The 19,460-nt window shown below is 43.1% G+C and overlaps 1 protein-coding gene across 2 annotated transcripts in view; it reads left to right on the forward strand.

Annotated features, from left to right (window-relative positions):
• Window positions 1-7,019: 7,019 nt before the first annotated feature.
• Window positions 7,020-19,460, forward strand: part of NHEJ1 (non-homologous end joining factor 1) — an 83,881-nt gene continuing 71,440 nt past the window's right edge. Inside the window, exons 1-5 of one of the 2 annotated variants that reach the window (XM_040440109.1) lie at window positions 7,020-7,054; window positions 9,988-10,191; window positions 11,564-11,773; window positions 12,581-12,719; window positions 14,820-14,878. In XM_040440109.1, coding sequence (XP_040296043.1) covers window positions 10,006-10,191; window positions 11,564-11,773; window positions 12,581-12,719; window positions 14,820-14,878 — 594 coding nt within the window. In that variant the 5' untranslated portion in view covers window positions 7,020-7,054; window positions 9,988-10,005. Of the gene's footprint in view, window positions 7,055-7,091; window positions 7,113-9,987; window positions 10,192-11,563; window positions 11,774-12,580; window positions 12,720-14,819; window positions 14,879-19,460 lie in introns of those variants that run through there. The other variant, XM_040440110.1, reaches the window with a different exon arrangement.

Consider the following 19,460-nt stretch of genomic DNA (forward strand, 5'->3'; position numbering starts at 1 on the left):
GCTCTTCTGGTTGTGTGGTGGCAGCATGCTCATTGCAGGTGGTAGGTTTTCCTGAAGAACTGAGTTTTCAGGTTAGTTTTGAAGGTTTGGATGTTGGGGTCAGAGTCTGATGTGCTGGGGTAGCGAATTTCAAAGTAGGGGAGAGGCAGGTGAGAAATCCTGTTGGCGATGGTGCGAGAAACAGACGAGAGGAGAACCGAGGAGGAGGAGGTCCTGTGTGGAGCGGAGATTACGTGTGGGGATGTATCTGGAAAGCAGGTCAGAGATGTACGGAGGGGGCAGGTTGTGGACGGCCTTATATGTAGTTTTTAGTATTTTAAACTGAATTTGCTGGGCAATGGGGAGAGGTAGATCAACCGGGCAGCAAAGTTGAGGATAGATTGGAGGGGAGTGAAAGTGCTGAATGGGAGACCACAGAGGAGAATGATGCAGTAGTCCAGAGATGATGAGGCATGCATTTTGGTTGAGTCAGGGGTGAGGAAAGAGCGAATACGAGAGACATTCTTGAGTGCAGCTCTGGAGTATGATACAGGATGTAACTCATGATCAATGCAGGATAAGTAATGTAATGTATGTACATAGTGACTGCACCAGCAGAATAGTGAGTACAGCCCTGGAGTATAATACAGGATGTAACTCAGGATCAGTACAGGATAAGTAATGTAATGTACACAGTGACTGCACCAGCAGAATAGTGAGTGCAGCTCTGGAGAATAATACAGGATGTAACTCAGGATCAGTACAGGATAAGTAATGTATGTACACAGTGACTGCACCAGCAGAATAGTGAGTGCAGCTCTGGAGTATAATACAGGATGTAACTCAGGATCAGTACAGGATAAGTAATGTAATGTATGTACACAGTCACTGCACCAGCAGAATAGTGAGTGCAGCTCTGAAGTATAATACAGGATGTAACTCAGGATCAGTACAGGATAAGTAATGTATGGACACAGTGACTCCAACAGCAGAATAGTGAGTGCAGCTCTGGGGTATAATACAGGATGTAACTCAGGATCAGTACAGGATAAGTAATGTAATGTATGTACACAGTGACTGCACCAGCAGAATAGTGAGTGCAGCTCTGAAGTATAATACAGGATGTAACTCAGGATCAGTACAGGATAAGTAATGTATGTACACAGTGACTGCACCAGCAGAATAGTGAGTGCAGCTCTGGAGTATAATACAGGATGTAACTCAGGATCAGTACAGGATAAGTAATGTAGGTACACAGTGACTAACTTCTAGCCCGATGTCCCAATTATCAGAAAAATGGTCTTCTGGGGCACTGGACACTAAATCTGTATAGTTATTTATTGCACATAAATTATTAAAAACAATTAAAACTTCTCTGTCACCAGGATCAACCCTATTAAACCAGACATACTGCCTAGTAGGGCTCATCATGCTGATTACAACTATACCTTTCATTTGTCTGTATGCTGAACAGCTGCAGAGAAATCTGTGGTTTTATTCATATGCAAATTAGCAATTTGGAGCACCAAGAGGCAGGCCCGAATCATTTGAGCACTGCTCTGTATCACCCCCTATGCTCTGTACACTCCCCCTCCCCTTGATTGACAGGGCTAGACATGCTGAGGGCAGAGCTGTGTCCAAGAGCTGTGTGCTAGCATGTAAATATCATATACACTATGTACTAGATATGGATATATATCTATGTACTAACAGCTGCTCATAAAGCTAATCTACATATTACTGCTTTAGGCCTCTTGCACACGACCGTATGCCCTCCGAGACATACAGTCCGTGAGCGGGCCATATTTCCCGGAGCGGCATTGACCGTGCGCACGGGAGCGCACAGCATCATAGGTTACAATTATGCTGTGTACGTCGGGCCGCCCGCGGGACTAGTAAGATCATATGGCCCGAGGTGCACAGCATCATTGTAATCTAGGATGCTGTGCGCACGGTCAATGCTGCTCTGGGAAATATGGCCCGCTCACTGAGGGTATACGGTCGTGTGCAAGAGGCCTTATTCACAGGCACAATATATGATTAGAAACACACCAGTGATATGTCATATGATGTATATTACATGTACAGATTCAAGGTTTGAATCCTGGGAGAGACTGTCAGGTTTTTTCTTCAGAAATGTTTTTTTCTTTCTCATTTTTCTACCACTAATTAAAGTCTATATCCTTATCATATTGAGAATCTAGTTTTTCAGAAAGCTAATACATTTTTATAGTTATTTTATAATCATATATTCTCAATATAGTAAGGTCTTATCATTATTATTTATTATAGTATAGCCTTTTATTATAAGTTTAATAAAAGAGAAAAAAATAAATAAACAAAAAGAAGTTGTATAAATCCCTCCAGTAACTTGAACTTGGGACTTCTACCTGCATAACAGACCACTTACCAATGAACTATAGCATTACCACATAGAGATGCATGTTTTTCTATGCCTAGAGGCTATCACTGCTTGGTTGGGAGCAGCGTTCGCTCCATTGACTGTATGCACTTCTCAGAGTTGTGTCTAAAGTAGCGCAACTAGTTCTAGTTAGCACAATTATATTGCCGGCCATCATTGTTACTAACAGTGCTCCACTAGGAAGCAGCCGGGCCCAAATATATGCCCCGCAGGGCGCTAGTATGAGAAATGTGACACATTCCCTGGTGTAAGGTTACATTGTCAGGATATCAGGCAGGATTAGTAAATCTGCTCCACTGCACATCATTACAACGGTCTGTATCAGTCGTCCGTGATGAATGGGGAGTTATAGAGACCTCTCATCGGCAGTGGCCATTTCCTGGATCTGTGGAGGTCCTTTTTGGGATGTCATCTTTTTAAATGGTTGACCTCATTTTCATGTAGGAAAATTGTGACGATAGAACTGGTGGTAAGTTCTTACAAATTGTCAGATAAGGCAGTCAGTGTCCTTGAGGTAGTTAATATTCTGTCCGTGCACCCTTAGGCCTCTTTCACACGAACGTGCGCGCCCCGTGGCAGTGCCGCGGCCCGTAAATTGCAGGCCGTAATGCACGAACACCCACCGTGGGGCAGCCGCAGTGGATCGCGGACCCATTCACTTTAATGGGTCCGCGATCCAGCCGTTCCGCAAAAAGATAGGACATGTTCTATCTTTTTGTGGAAGGGAAGCACTCCGTAGTGCTTCCGGAGGGTTCTGTTCCGTGCTTGGGGTGAATGGGTCCGCATCCGTGATGCGGAATGCACATGGAACGGTGGCCAAGTATTGCGGATCTGCAATACGGCCACGGAGCGCACACGTTCGTGTGCAATAAGCCACATGGAGCATGAACGCTGAGGAGTTTCACAACATTTGGTGTGGATTTTGCTGCTGTGGAGCACCGGCAGATCTGCTGCGGACCCGCAACGTGTATTCTTTTTTTTTGGACATACGAACACGGTATGCACTACATTCCGTTTTTATTGCATCCCCATTGTAGTGAATGGTTCCGCATATGGGCCACAAAAAAACAGGAAAGGACGCGGAAAATAAATACATTTATGTGCATGAGCCCTAATTCTGTGGAGAGAGAAAAGAGCAGAAGAGGCCGCCGCCTGGGCTCACCTCCATGATCCGGTTGTTCTGGTGTTTGACACCTTTTACTGTAGACACAATGTTGCCCCATTTTGCCCTCTTCTCAGTTTGCGGATGCCAGCTCGTCGCATGCTCTGCCCAGTGACGTGTATTGTGGACGCCAGGCAGGAAGTCACCAAGTGTTTAATGCAACATTTATGAAATAAACTATTTTACATCTTATATCAAAAGGAAAAATGTCTTTGCTTTATTTGCTGCAGATTTGTTAATAATACACTGCTTAAAAAAATAAAGGGAACACAAAAATAACACATCCTAGATCTGAATTAATTAAATATTCTTCTGAAATACTTTTTGTTCTTTACATAGTTGAATGTGCTGACAAAAAAATCACACAAAAAAAAAAAAATGGAAATCAAATTTTTTAACCCATGGAGGTCTGGATTTGGAGTCACCCTCAAAATTAAAGTGGAAAAACACACTACAGGCTGATCCAACTTTGATGTAATGTCCTTAAAACAAGTCAAAATGAGGCTCAGTAGTGTGTGTGGCCTCCACGTGCCTGTATGACCTCCCTACAACGCCTGTGCATGCTCCTGATGAGGTGGCGGACGGTCTCCTGAGGGATCTCCTCCCAGACCTGGACTAAAGCATCTGCCAACTCCTGGACAGTCTGTGGTGCAACGTGACGTTGGTGGATAGAGCGAGACATGATGTCCCAGATGTGCTCAATTGGATTCAGGTCTGGGGAACGGGCGGACCAGTCCATAGCATCAATGCCTTCGTCTTGCAGGAACTGCTGACACACTCCAGCCACATGAGGTCTAGCATTGTCTTGCATTAGGAGGAACCCAGGGCCAACCGCACCAGCATATGGTCTCACAAGGGGTCTGAGGATCTCATCTCGGTACCTAATGGCAGTCAGGCTACCTCTGGCGAGCACATGGAGGGCTGTGCGGCCCTCCAAAGAAATGCCACCCCACACCATTACTGACCCAATGCCAAACCGGTCATGCTGGAGGATGTTGCAGGCAGCAGAACGTTCTCCACGGCGTCTCCAGACTCTGTCACGTCTGTCACATGTGCTCAGTGTGAACCTGCTTTCATCTGTGAAGAGCACAGGGCGCCAGTGGCGAATTTGCCAATCTTGGTGTTTTCTGGCAAATGCCAAACGTCCTGCACGGTGTTGGGCTGTAAGCACAACCCCCACCTGTGGACATCGGGCCCTCATATCACCCTCATGGAGTCTGTTTCTGACCGTTTGAGCAGACACATGCACATTTGTGGCCTGCTGGAGGTCATTTTGCAGGGCTCTGGCAGTGCTCCTCCTGTTCCTCCTTGCACAAAGGCGGAGGTAGCGGTCCTGCTGCTGGGTTGTTGCCCTCCTACGGCCTCCTCCACGTCTCCTGATGTACTGGCCTGTCTCCTGGTAGCGCCTCCATGCTCTGGACACTACGCTGACAGACACAGCAAACCTTCTTGCCACAGCTCGCATTGATGTGCCATCCTGGATAAGCTGCACTACCTGAGCCACTTGTGTGGGTTGTAGACTCCGTCTCATGCTACCACTAGAGTGAAAGCACCGCCAGCATTCAAAAGTGACCAAAACATCAGCCAGGAAGCATAGGAACTGAGAAGTGGTCTGTGGTCACCACCTGCAGAACCACTCCTTTATTGGGGGTGTCTTGCTAATTGCCTATAATTTGCACCTGTTGTCTATCCCATTTACACAACAGCATGTGAAATTGATTGTCACTCAGTGTTGCTTCCTAAGTGGACAGTTTGATTTCACAGAAGTGTGATTGACTTGGAGTTACATTGTGTTGTTTAGGTGTTCCCTTTATTTTTTTGAGCAGTGTATATGCTGTTAATGCAACAGCCACAGAACCCCACAACAGTGACAATACCTTCATTATAAGACACAGTACCCCATAGCAGTGACTGTACCCCCATATTAAACTGCAGTACCCCATGACAGTGACAGTACCTTCATAATAAGACACAGTACCACATAAGAGTGGCCATGCATCAATAATAAACTACAGTACCCTATAACAGTGACAGTGCCTCCCTAATTAGTCATAGTACTCATACCTCCATTATGAGACAAATTGCCCCCATAACAGTGACTATACCTCTGTAATAAACCACAGTACTCCATAACAGTGACAGTACCTCCATAATAAGACATAGCACCTTTGTAACAATGATAGTACTTTCAAAATAATCAATATACATAATAAGACACAAACCCCCATAACAGTGATAGTACCCCCATAATAAGCCACAATACCCCATAACAGTGACAGTACTGCCATAATTGACAACCACGGTGTCCCCATAACATGCTCCCATAATCTGACACCTTGCTTCCATAACAGCAAGAATCACAGTTCTACCATAGCAGTGACAGCCACAGTACCCCCACAATGACAGTGACAGCCACAGTACCCCCACAATGACAGTCACAGTACCCCCACAATGACAGTCACAGTACCCCCACAATGACAGTGACAGCCACAGTACCCCCACAATAACAGTCACAGTACCCCCACAATGACAGTCACGGCCACGGTACCCCCACAATGACAGTCACAGCCACGGTACCCCCACAATGACAGTCACGGCCACGGTACCCCCACAATAACAGTCACGGCCACGGTACCCCCACAATGACAGTCACGGCCACGGTACCCCCACAATGACAGTCACGGCCACGGTACCCCCACAATGACAGTCACGGCCACGGTACCCCCACAATGACAGTCACGGCAACGGTACCCCCACAATAACAGTCACGGCCACGGTACCCCCACAATGACAGTCACGGCCACGGTACCCCCACAATGACAGTCACGGCCACGGTACCCCCACAATGACAGTCACGGCCACAGTACCCCATGATCATCCAACGTACCCCATAACCACTGTACCCCCGTTTATCACAGCTCCTTTGGAAAATGAAAGGAGGAATCTGATTGATTGCTATGGGTAACTAAGCCAGCTCTACTTTACACCAGTTTGATAAATCTCCCCCATAGTACGGAGTGTAGACATGTGACCACTTTAGCCAATCACTGGCGGCATTGGTGAGCTCAGTAGTATCTATTGTATTCGAGACTGGTCACCAGTCCGATGACCCGGATGCAGGCCGGCGCTGGGGAAGAGTAAGGGGGCTATTACTTTTAGTTTGTTATTTTAGACCATTCTGAGCTTTTGGGGGAGACCATGCAATGATAGCCCCTATCTATTTATGTCAGCTGAATCTTTTATGTTCAGTTATAGAGAGAAAATTAAATACATTATAATTTTTTTTTTTTTTTTTAAGTAAAAATGATTTATTTCACAAATCAGTAATTATTTAGGTTAAAAAATGAGCTCTGGGAAAGTTCGGGTGCACTTCTCTAACGATCCTCTAGATGTCGCTGTTACCAACGCGTCTGTGCGGTCCCCCGGAACGTCTGTTCTTCTGCAGAGTTTCCAGGGAAGGTTGTAGCGGAAGGACTGGTTGGCAGCGGCAGGTAGGAAGTGGTCCTGGACGTGGTGGTATCAGTGCAACTGCTACATTATACCGGCAAAGTAAAACACTATAACAGCAGCAGCCTGATACATTATAACTACTGACTGATACATTATAACTACAGACTGATGATACATTATAACTGCAGACTGATACATTAGAACTACAGACTGATGATACATTATAACTGCAGACTGATACATTAGAACTACAGACTGATGATACATTATAACTACAGCCTGATACATTATAACTACAGCCTGATACATTATAACTACAGCCTGATACATTATAACTGCAGACTGATACATTATAACTACTGCCTGATAGATTATAACTAAAGCCTGATACATTATAACTACAGACTGATACATTATAACTGCAGACTGATACATTATAACGACAGACTGATACATTAGAACTACAGACTGATGATACATTATAATTGCAGACTGATACATTATAACTACAGCCTGATACATTATAACTACAGCCTGATACATTATAACTACAGCCTGATACATTATAACTACAGCCTGATGCATTATAACTGCAGACTGATACATTATAACTGCAGACTGATACATTATAACTACAGCCTGATACATTATAACTGCAGACTGATACATTATAACTACAGCCTGATACATTATAACTACAGCCTGATGCATTATAACTGCAGACTGATACTTTATAACTACAACCTGATACATTATAACTGCAGACTGATACCTTATAACTACAGCCTGATACATTATAACTGCAGACTGATACATTATAACTACAGCCTGATACATTATAACTGCAGACTGATACCTTATAACTACAGACTGATACATTATAACTACAGCCTGATACATTATAACTACAGCCTGATGCATTATAACTGCAGACTGATACATTATAACTACAGACTGATACTTTATAACTACAGACTGATACATTATAACTGCAGACTGATACTTTATAACTACAGACTGATACATTATAACTACAGACTGATACATTATAACTAGTGTTGAGTGAACTTGTGGTTTAAGTTCGGCGTCTAAAGTTCGACTTCGGGTTATCGAAGAATCCCGATATGGATTCCGAATTCCGTTATGGTCCGTGGTAGCGGAATCCATAACGCGATTCTTTAATAACCCGAACTTTAGACGCCGAACTTAAAACACAAGTTTTCTCAACACTAATTATAACTACAGACTGATACATTATAACTACAGACTGATACATTATAACTACAGACTGATACAGTAACAGAAGACTGATATTTTATACCAGAAGTCTAGTATATTATAATTCAGACTGATACATTATAACAGCAGGAGTAAATATTATAACATCAGGCTACTACATTATAAAAGCAGAATGATACATTGTAAACACACAGTGGTACATTATAACTGCAAAGTGATAGTTATTATACATTGTAACCGCTGTTTCTCAGTCTTCCATTTGTAATTTTATCTGAAAAAGGAGCCTCTGTGCCCTGAAAATGTGTTGCAAAATGATCTTTGCTGGTACCAATAAAGCGATCTCTCCTTTTATATCTGTTAACACAAAAGTATTTAACATCGCATGGGGGATTTATCAAAACTGGTGCAAAGGAAAACTGTCTTAGTTGCCCATAAAACCCAATCAGATTTTTCCAACGGAGCAGACAGTTTTCCAGACAGAAAACAGTTTTCCTTTTGCACCAGTTTTGATCAATCTTCCCCATAGTTTTTTTTCTGGCTAAAAGAGTATTATGCAATTTTTGCTACACATTGTATCCACAGAATTTTACATGATGACAGCAGAATTATTTATTATAACATCAGGCTTCTACATCATAACTGCTGACTGATACATTGTAACCACTGTAGGCTGATACGTTACATTATCCCCATAAGGCAATAGATGATTACTGTCCCGGTACATTGAAAGCTGATGAGAACCATGGAAGGCGAGTTATGTGGGCAGTGCCAGTATAATACCACCTGTGGGTATAAGAAAGTGTTGTGACTCTAGTCACATGACTGGCTTCTAAATACATTTTGTTATAAAAGATACAGTGGTACAAATGTAACACGACCTCCAAATTTCACAGCATTGCACCCCATGTAGTAGAGGGGGTGTCTTTATAAGAAATAGGAATGGTCATGGGGAAAAGATGATCGAATAGATTTAACCCATCCTTCCCCAGAGGAAACTTGCTATCTAAAATAAAAACTGGACCCTACCTTTAAGGGATCATGCACACGACCATATGCCCTCCGAGACATACGGTCTGTGAGCGGGCCATATGTCCCGGAGCGGCATACATCGTGCGCACGGGAGCGTACAGTATCATAGGTTACTATGATGCTGTGCGCATCGGCCCACCCGTGGGACTATTGTCCTGCTCTCATATGATATTATGAGTACAGGATAATAGCCCAGCAGACAGCCCGATGCGCACAGCATCATAGTAACCTATGATACTGTACGCTCCCGTGCGCACGATGTATGCCGCTCCGGGACATATGGCACGGTCAGGGACCGTATTTCTCGGATGGCATACGGTCGTGTGCATGAGCCCTAAGGCTGTCTGTAAAAATGTTTTTCATTGGTTGATTTAAAGGTGTTATATTGCAGCAGATATCGGGCGGGTGTGACACGACTTTGCCCCTGATATATATGTCTTCTGTAGGAGCATCATAGCTCGGTGCTGGTTGTCAGACACCCCCCTAGTATCGTAGGTGAGCCCCTATAATGCTAAAGCAAATCACCAGAACAAGCTCTGTGCAGACACTGAACAAGCAGGGAATTCTGGGAGATCTCAGCTGTAAAGTCTGCAGAATAGTGAGTGTTACCTATTGTTTGATGGTATCAGCCCCTGTGAAGTCTGCTTTGCGCAGGATCTTGTCTCACGTCATCATCTTAATTTCATGTCATTATTTATCCTGATAGAACGAGAGTCCAGACACTATGGAGCTGTTGCAGGATGTGGACGCTCACCTCTTGAAGCTGCCCTGGCAGACCCTGCACATTGGTGACTGCAGTTTCTTCACTAAAGTTCATTTTACAGATTCCTCATATTGTGTTCTTGTGTCCGACCTCAGAGGCGCGTGGTGTGAGGAGGCTGCAGCTGACATCATCCAGGAGAGGTCAAAGGTGAGAACTTGATGTACAGCATAAGTAATGTATGTAGACAGTGACTCCACCAGCAGAATAGTGAGTGCAGCTCTGGGGTATAATACAGGATGTAACTCAGGATCAGTACAGGATAAGTAATGTATGTATACAGTGACTGCACCAGCAGAATAGTGAGTGCAGCTCTGGAGTATAATACAGGATGTAACTCAGGATCAGTACAGGATAAGTAATGTAATGTATGTACACAGTGACTCCACCAGCAGAATAGTGAGTGCAGCTCTGGAGTATAATACAGGATGTAACTCAGGATCAGTACAGGATAAGTAATGTAATGTATGTACACAGTGACTGCAGCAGCAGAATAGTGAGTGCAGCTCTGGAGTATAATACAGGATGTAACTCAGGATCAGTACAGGATAAGTAATGCAATGTATATACACAGTGACTCCACCAGCAGAATAGTGAGTGCAGCTCTTGAGTATAATACAGGATGTAACTCAGGATCAGTACAGGATAAGTAATGTATGTACACAGTGACTGCACCAGCAGAATAGTGAGTGCAGCTCTGGAGTATAATACAGGATGTAACTCAGGATCAGTACAGGATAAGTAATGTAATGTATGTACACAGTGACTGCACCAGCAGAATAGTGAGTGCAGCTCTGGAGTATAATACAGGATGTAACTCAGGATCAGTACAGGATAAGTAATGTAATGTATGTACACAGTGACTGCACCAGCAGAATAGTGAGTGCAGCTCTGGAGTAACATACAGGATGTAACTCAGGATCAGTACAGGATAAGTAATGTAATGTATGTACACAGTGACTGCACCAGCAGAATAGTGAGTGCAGCTCTTGAGTATAATACAGGATGTAACTCAGGATCAGTACAGGATAAGTAATGTATGTACACAGTGACTGCACCAGCAGAATAGTGAGTGCAGCTCTGGAGTATAATACAGGATGTAACTCAGGATCAGTACAGTATAAGTAATGTAATGTATGTGCACAGTGACTGCACCAGCAGAATAGTGAGTGCAGCTCTGGAGTATAATACAGGATGTAACTCAGGATCAGTACAGGATAAGTAATGTAATATACACAGTGACTGCACCAGCAGAATAGTGAGTGCAGCTCTGGAGTATAATACAGGATGTAACTCAGGATCAGTACAGGATAAGTAATGTATGTACACAGTGACTGCACCAGCAGAATAGTGAGTGCAGCTCTGGAGTATAATACAGGATGTAACTCAGGATCAGTACAGGATAAGTAATGTAATGTATGTACACAGTGACTTGTAGTAGAGACCAACCCCCCCCCCCCCCTTTACGGTTTGAGATTTTTTTCACAGCTCATTCATTTTCTCTCCCTTCTTTCTCATGTAGGAGCTGAACAAGCGTCTGAAAGCTCCCATCTCCTCATTTCTCAGCCACCTGTCCCAGCTTATCCGTCCGCTATTGGATTCTAAGGAGAGGACACCAAACACCTCGTCCTGCACCCGCACCCAGGGGACACTAATGCTGCATGTGAAGAGTCAGCTCTGCGGGCTCCCATTTTACTGGGACTTTCACTGTAAAGAGGCCAGCGTCAGTACGGTGAGAGCGAGAAAATTATTGACAGTTGTGACACCAGTGTAGAAATATAAAACCCACAGTATACTGAGTAATCCTGCAAATTCTTTTTCACATATTTATCATATTATCGTGTATTAGGTCATATTTCCTCAGCTCCCCCATAGTCTGTACAGAATATACTTTGCTCTATCGTATTATGGGGATGGAGTGTTTGCGCAAAGTATCCCTGTGTAAAAATAAAATAAAATGTACTCTTGTGTAAGACTGCCTGCCTGCAAAATGGTGACTGCAGCTCTAGAGGTGAGTGGTGCATAAGTTATAATGTAACCTCAGCTTTGTCATGGATCAGTTTTTACAGAAGTAAGAACAGAAGCATGAATGTTCAGAATCTTCATTCATTCCGATGATCTTGTAGTTTGCAGACTGAGCACTAGGTGGCGCCAATTCTCTAGATTAGTTTACAATGTCTTCTAATCTGTTCTGCAACATCCGCAGACACTTGCGCAGGCGGCGCGGAGGTCACACAGTGATGTTTGCATTAATGTTCTGGATTTTTCTGGACATTGAAGAAAATAAATATTTCAGGGAAAGGCAGGGAGCTATGAATGCTCCACCAGCAGTATGTCACCAGCATAGCCTTGCAAATTTAGTTCCTTAGAACTGGCCGGTGTGAGATGCTGGCACTTGTTGTTCCACACCATGCAGAGAGCCACGAGTAGCAGTTAAGGTAAATTGCAATGTGTAGAGACCATTGCAGGTCCTGTAGTAGCCGCATGTTGTACTGTATTGGTATCTGACCCTTACATCGCGCCTCTGTTTGATTGACAGGTGTGCCGCCACTTCCTGCAGCCTCTGATTGCCATGACTAAGGCCTTGGACTCTCAGTGTCAGGAACTGTGCACCTTACTGAGGAGGAAAGATGAAGAAATTCAGGATTATCAGGAGGGCGGAGCTGTGTTATCCCGAGGTAAGGCATCGACTGAGACTCCTTACAGCTAGAATTGTGCAGGGTTTTAAAAACTTGGTTGCTTTCTTCCAGAAACAGTGCTGCACCTGTCTTCAGGTTTTGTGTGGTATTGCAGTTCTGCTCCGTTAACTACCACACACAACCTATGGACAGGCGTGGCGCTGTTTTAGGAAGAGAACATCCACGTTTTTCTTATCCTGTGCAACTTGTAGATGGTGCCTCTTAGAATCAATGTCAGATCCAGCGAGTAAAAGTAACGTGTTTTTTTTTTTTTTCAACTTCATATTAAAAAGCGCACAAAGTTCTCTTTACACTTCCAGATGGTGCTTCTTCCCTGATCTATAAAGACTCGGATTTATTCATGTCTGCCTGCTAGCTGTGGTCGTTAGCACGTGGACATTGATGCGGATGGTGAAGAATTAGTCATTTTCTTTCTATGTAACATAGTTTGTAAGGCTAAAAAAAGCCCTCTGTCCGTCCAGTTCGGCTGTTATCCTGCAGGTTCCTCCAGAGGAAGGCAAAAAGCCCCTGTGAGGTAGAAGCCAATTTTCCCCACTTTAGGGGGGAAAAAAATTCCAATCAGGCATCGGAATAACTCCCTGGATCAGCGACCCCTCTCTAGTAGCTATAGCCTGTAATATTATTACCCTCCAGAAATACAGTACAGACCAAAAGTTTGGACACACCTTCTCATTCAAAGAGTTTTCTTTATTTTCATGACTATGAAAATTGTAGATTCACACTGAAGGCATCAAAACTATGAATTAACACATGTGGAATTATATACATAACAAACAAGCGTGAAACAACTGAAAATATGTCATATTCTAGGTTCTTCAAAGTAGCCACCTTTTGCTTTGATTACTGCTTTGCACACTCTTGGCATTCTCTTGATGAGCTTCAAGAGGTAGTCCCCTGAAATGGTCTTCCAACAGTCTTGAAGGAGTTCCCAGAGATGCTTAGCACTTGTTGGCCCTTTTGCCTTCACTCTGCGGTCCAGCTCACCCCAAACCATCTCGATTGGGTTCAGGTCCGGTGACTGTGGAGGCCAGGTCATCTGGCGCAGCACCCCATCACTCTCCTTCATGGTCAAATAGCCCTTACTTTCAAAGTTTTCCCAATTTTTCGACTGACTGACCTTCATTTCTTAAAGTAATGATGGCCACTTGTTTTTCTTTACTTAGTTGCTTTTTTCTTGCCATAATACAAATTCTAACAGTCTATTCAGTAGGACTATCAGCTGTGTATCCACCTGACTTCTCCTCAACGCCACTGATGGTCCCAACCCCATTTATAAGGCAAGAAATCGCACTTATTAAACCTGACAGGGCACACCTGTGAAGTGAAAACCATTTCAGGGGACTACCTCTTGAAGCTCATCAAGAGAATGCCAAGAGTGTGCAAAGCAGTAATCAAAGCAAAAGGTGGCTACTTTGAAGAACCTAGAATATGACATATTTTCAGTTGTTTCACACTTGTTTGTTATGTATATAATTCCACATGTGTTAATTCATAGTTTTGATGCCTTCATAGTCATGAAAATAAAGTAAACTCTTTGAATGAGAAGGTGTGTCCAAACTTTTGGTCTGTACTGTACATCCAGGCCCCTCCTGAATTCCTTTATTGTACTCACCATCACCACCTCCTCAGGCAGAGAGCTCCATAGTCTCACTGCTCTTACCGTAAAGAATCCTCTTCTATGTTTGTGTACAAACCTTCTTTCCTCCAGATGCAGAGGATGTCCCCTCCTCACAGTCACAGTCCTGGGAATAAATAGATGATGGGAGAGATCTTTGTACTGACCTCTAATATATTTATACACAGTTATTAGATCTCCCCTCAGTTGTCTTTTTTTTCTAAAGTGAATAACCCTAATTTTTATTATCTTTCTGGGACCTGTAGTCCACCCATTCCAGTTATTACTTTAGTTAATAAACCCTCTCCAGCTCTGCTATGTCTGCCTTGTTCACAGGAGCCCAGAACTCTACACAGTAGCAAAATGAAACAAAGATTTTTTTTTTTACAAAAATGTCAATTTCAGCTCAAATATTTATCTTATTTGTGGCACATTTCACAAATGTATTTCCGGTTTGTCTGCAGATCGCCTAAAAACAGAGACTTTTGATGAGAATTCCTTCTACAAGTATTTCATGAGTAAGGTAAGTGTCCATTCTCCCCATCAGACGCTGAAGCCTAGATTGACTTCATAGACACACAACACGACCCATAACCAGGATGCTTTCCATAATAAATCACTTATATGTCAGGCTCTGAGACACTGACTATTGCACTTCATGGGGTAAATCGCACTTTAGCCGTGGTTTTGTGGATGGCATTCATCTTCCGGCGTGTACATGATATAGCTCATGCACATAATTTGAGGTGGCACCAGTTGGCATGAGCTTGTTCTCCGGTATGACTTCAGCACACACCTTTATACAAGGCGTGCGCATATAAACACCCAGGTCTGCAGGGACTTGCCTCCTGCCCGCGCGTTCCCATAGTCTGGGGTGTCATGAGGAGATGGAGGTCCAATTTATTTTAACCACATGTCAGATAATCAAGGGCCAGAGGAGAAGGTGCTAACGGTGAGATTATACAGGAGCATTGAAAACTGGCGCGCAGTCAATAGAGAGGTTTGTAAACCAGGATGACCAGTTGGATCCCATCAGATGCTGTAAAAAAAACACCCAAAAAAACCAGTAGAAATATACAGTCATTGACTATGAAAATCCCACACGAAGAAGCAGTTGATAAATGAAAGTGATTACAATATTAGGCCTCATGCACACGACGTTTTTTTTTTGCGGTCCGCAAAACGGATTTCCGTTGCTCCGTGATCTGTGACCGTTTTTTCTTCTGTGGGTCTTCCTTGATTTTTGGAGGATCCACGGACATGAAAAGTGAAAAAAAAAAATAAGTCAAGTTTGCATTGAAAATGATAGGAAAAACGGACACGGATCACGGACGCGGATCACAGACGCGGATGACTATCTTGTGTGCATCCGTGATTTTTCACGGACCCATTGACTTGACAGGGTCCGTGAACCGTTGTCCGTGAAAAAAATAGGACAGGTCATATTTTTTTCACGGACTGGAAAAACGGATCACGGACGCGGAAGCCATACGGTGCATTTTCCGATTTTTCCACGGACCCATTGAAAGTCAATGGGTCCGCGAAAAAAAACGGAAAACGGAACAACGGCCGCGGATGCACACAACGTTTGTGTGCATGAGGCCTTAGAAGAAGGGAGACGTTTCCTGGGTCAAACTACAACTGAAGGGAGGCTCCAGGACCCTGTTAGCCCATTGCTAGATGAGAGGCCGTATCTCATCTTGTATCCCAACAGGGTCCTACAGCCTCATTTCAATTGTACAGTTTTTTTCCCCAAAACTTTTCCTTTTGATCTAATATTATAATCACATATATATTATCATTACATTCACACATAGAAAGCTGCATGACAACAACTCCTTCATTGTGCGGTATTTTTTTTATTTTGTCAATAAGTATATACCCTGTTTCTGCTGGTGCAGTCACTGTGTACATACATTACATTACTTATCCTGTACTGATCCTGAGTTACATCCTGTATTATACTCCAGAGCTGCACTCACTATTCTGCTGTGTACATACATTACATTACTTATCCTGTACTGATCCTGAGTTACATCCTGTATTATACTCCAGAGCTGCACTCACTATTCTGCTGGTGCAATCACTGTGTACATACATTACATTACTTATCCTGTACTGATCCTGAGTAACATCCTGTATTATACTCCAGAGCTGCACTCACTATTCTGCTGGTGGAGTCACTGTGTACATACATTACATTACTTATCCTGTACTGATCCTGAGTAACATCCTGTATTATACTCCAGAGCTGCACTCACTATTCTGCTGGTGAAGTCACTGTGTACATACATTACATTACTTATCCTGTACTGATCCTGAGTTACATCCTGTATTTTACTCCAGAGCTGCACTCACTATTCTGCTGGTGAAGTCACTGTGTATATACATTACATTACTTATCCTGTACTGATCCTGAGTTACATCCCTCATTATACTCCAGAGCTGCACTCACTATTCTGCTGGTGAAGTCACTGTGTACATACATTACATTACTTATCCTGTACTGATCCTGAGTTTCATCCTGTATTATACTCCAGAGCTGCACTCCCTATTCTGCTGGTGCAGTCACTGTGTACATACATTACATTACTTATCCTGTACTGATCCTGAGTTACATCCTGTATTATACTCCAGAGCTGCAATCACTATTCTGCTGGTGCAGTCACTGTGTACATACATTACTTATCTTGTACTGATCCTGAGTTACATCCTGTATTATACTCCAGAGCTGCACTCACTATTCTGCTGGTGCAGTCACTGTGTACATACATTACTTATCCTGTACTGATCCTGAGTAACATCCTGTATTATACTCCAGAGCTGCACTCACTATTCTGCTGGTGGAGTCACTGTGTATATACATTACATTACTTATCCTGTACTGATCCTGAGTTACATCCTGTATTTTACTCCAGAGCTGCACTCACTATTCTGCTGGTGAAGTCACTGTGTATATACATTACATTACTTATCCTGTACTGATCCTGAGTTACATCCTGTATTATACTCCAGAGCTGCACTCACTATTCTGCTGGTGCAGTCACTGTGTACATACATTACATTACTTATCCTGTACTGATCCTGAGTTACATCCTGTATTATACTCCAGAGCTGCAATCACTATTCTGCTGGTGCAGTCACTGTGTACATACATTACTTATCTTGTACTGATCCTGAGTTACATCCTGTATTATACTCCAGAGCTGCACTCACTATTCTGCTGGTGCAGTCACTGTGTACATACATTACTTATCCTGTACTGATCCTGAGTAACATCCTGTATTATACTCCAGAGCTGCACTCACTATTCTGCTGGTGGAGTCACTGTGTATATACATTACATTACTTATCCTGTACTGATCCTGAGTTACATCCTGTATTTTACTCCAGAGCTGCACTCACTATTCTGCTGGTGAAGTCACTGTGTATATACATTACATTACTTATCCTGTACTGATCCTGAGTTACATCCTGCATTATACTCCAGAGCTGCACTCACTATTCTGCTGGTGCAGTCACTGTGTACATACATTACTTATCCTGTACTGATCCTGAGTAACATCCTGTATTATACTCCAGAGCTGCACTCACTATTCTGCTGGTGGAGTCACTGTGTATATACATTACATTACTTATCCTGTACTGATCCTGAGTTACATCCTGTATTTTACTCCAGAGCTGCACTCACTATTCTGCTGGTGAAGTCACTGTGTATATACATTACATTACTTATCCTGTACTGATCCTGAGTTACATCCTGCATTATACTCCAGAGCTGCACTCACTATTCTGCTGGTGCAGTCACTGTGTACATACATTACTTATCCTGTACTGATCCTGAGTTACATCCTGTATTATACTCCAGAGCTGCACTCACTATTCTGCTGGTGCAGTCACTGTGTACATACATAACATTACTTATCCTGTACTGATCCTGAGTTACATCCTGTATTATACTCCAGAGCTTCACTCACTATTCTGCTGGAGTACAGGATAAGTAATGGATGTATATAGTGACTGCACTTATTATTTCATACTGTATATTGTCTGTATAATGGTGATTATAAGTGAGGTTGCACTTTATAGAGATATTATCATTTCATCAAATAAACATTAGCAGCTCATTATAAAACAGAGCTCCGATGCCTGTAACAAGCTTGGTGTTCATCACCTGACTGTAAACAATGAACTTGCCTTTTGAATGACAGCAAGCAGTGATCCTTAAAACCACAAGGAAGTGATTAAGTCTCTATACTGACAATAGCATACCTTCATTACACGATGATTAATTTTTATTTGCTGGAGCACCCCTTTATGAAGCCGTTGCACTTTGCACAGCAGCAGCCAATCACGGGAGGCCTCAGGTCTGGGGCAGGTCTGAGAATATTGCGCTGCTCGGAGCGCGGGCCTTGTGTGCGGGCGTACGAGTAATTAAAACTGTTTGGAAAGTAAACAAATAAAAAACAAATATCGTACCCGCCCCGGCAAGATTAACAGCCGGCAAAGTCTTAATTAACCTTCACGAGTTCACCTGCGAATTAAAGGGGCCGCGCGTAGGTTTGTTGTTGATGGTGACGTCACTTGCTGTTTTTGGATCTGGGTCTTTTTGCTCAGCTGAGTGTGTGAACCGTAGCTCGCCTCTTTGGTCTCGGCCGCCGCTCGATCAGAGAATATTATTATTTTTATCTCTCTTCTCGATAATAAGCCGCGTCTGATTGTTTGTCTTACAACATTGTCAACCACACATGGAGCAGGCGGCCGCCCAACGCATTGCACGCAGGCGGAATCCGGGCCGCAGGGTAACCCTTCTACTGCGTTTTGTGCAAACGGTTTCTTTTTTTTATTTTTGCAGAATTTTTTACCATTCTTTTATAATTGTAGTTTTGTTTTTTATTGGTGCATTCATAGAATTTTTGTTTGTAATATTTTTTGAAAATCACATACTGATTAGTGTTGAGCGAGACGAAGACTTCAAACCGAATTTCCTCGTGCTTCATGGTAGCAAATCGATTTTCTCTGGATGGTGGTACAAAAAAAATAAAAATACATAAAATCATACTTAACCCTTTCATGACCGGGCGATTTTTCAGTTTTTTTCATTT

The sequence above is a fragment of the Bufo bufo genome, chromosome 7 (genome assembly GCF_905171765.1).
Source record: "Bufo bufo chromosome 7, aBufBuf1.1, whole genome shotgun sequence".
Taxonomy (NCBI): domain Eukaryota; kingdom Metazoa; phylum Chordata; class Amphibia; order Anura; family Bufonidae; genus Bufo; species Bufo bufo.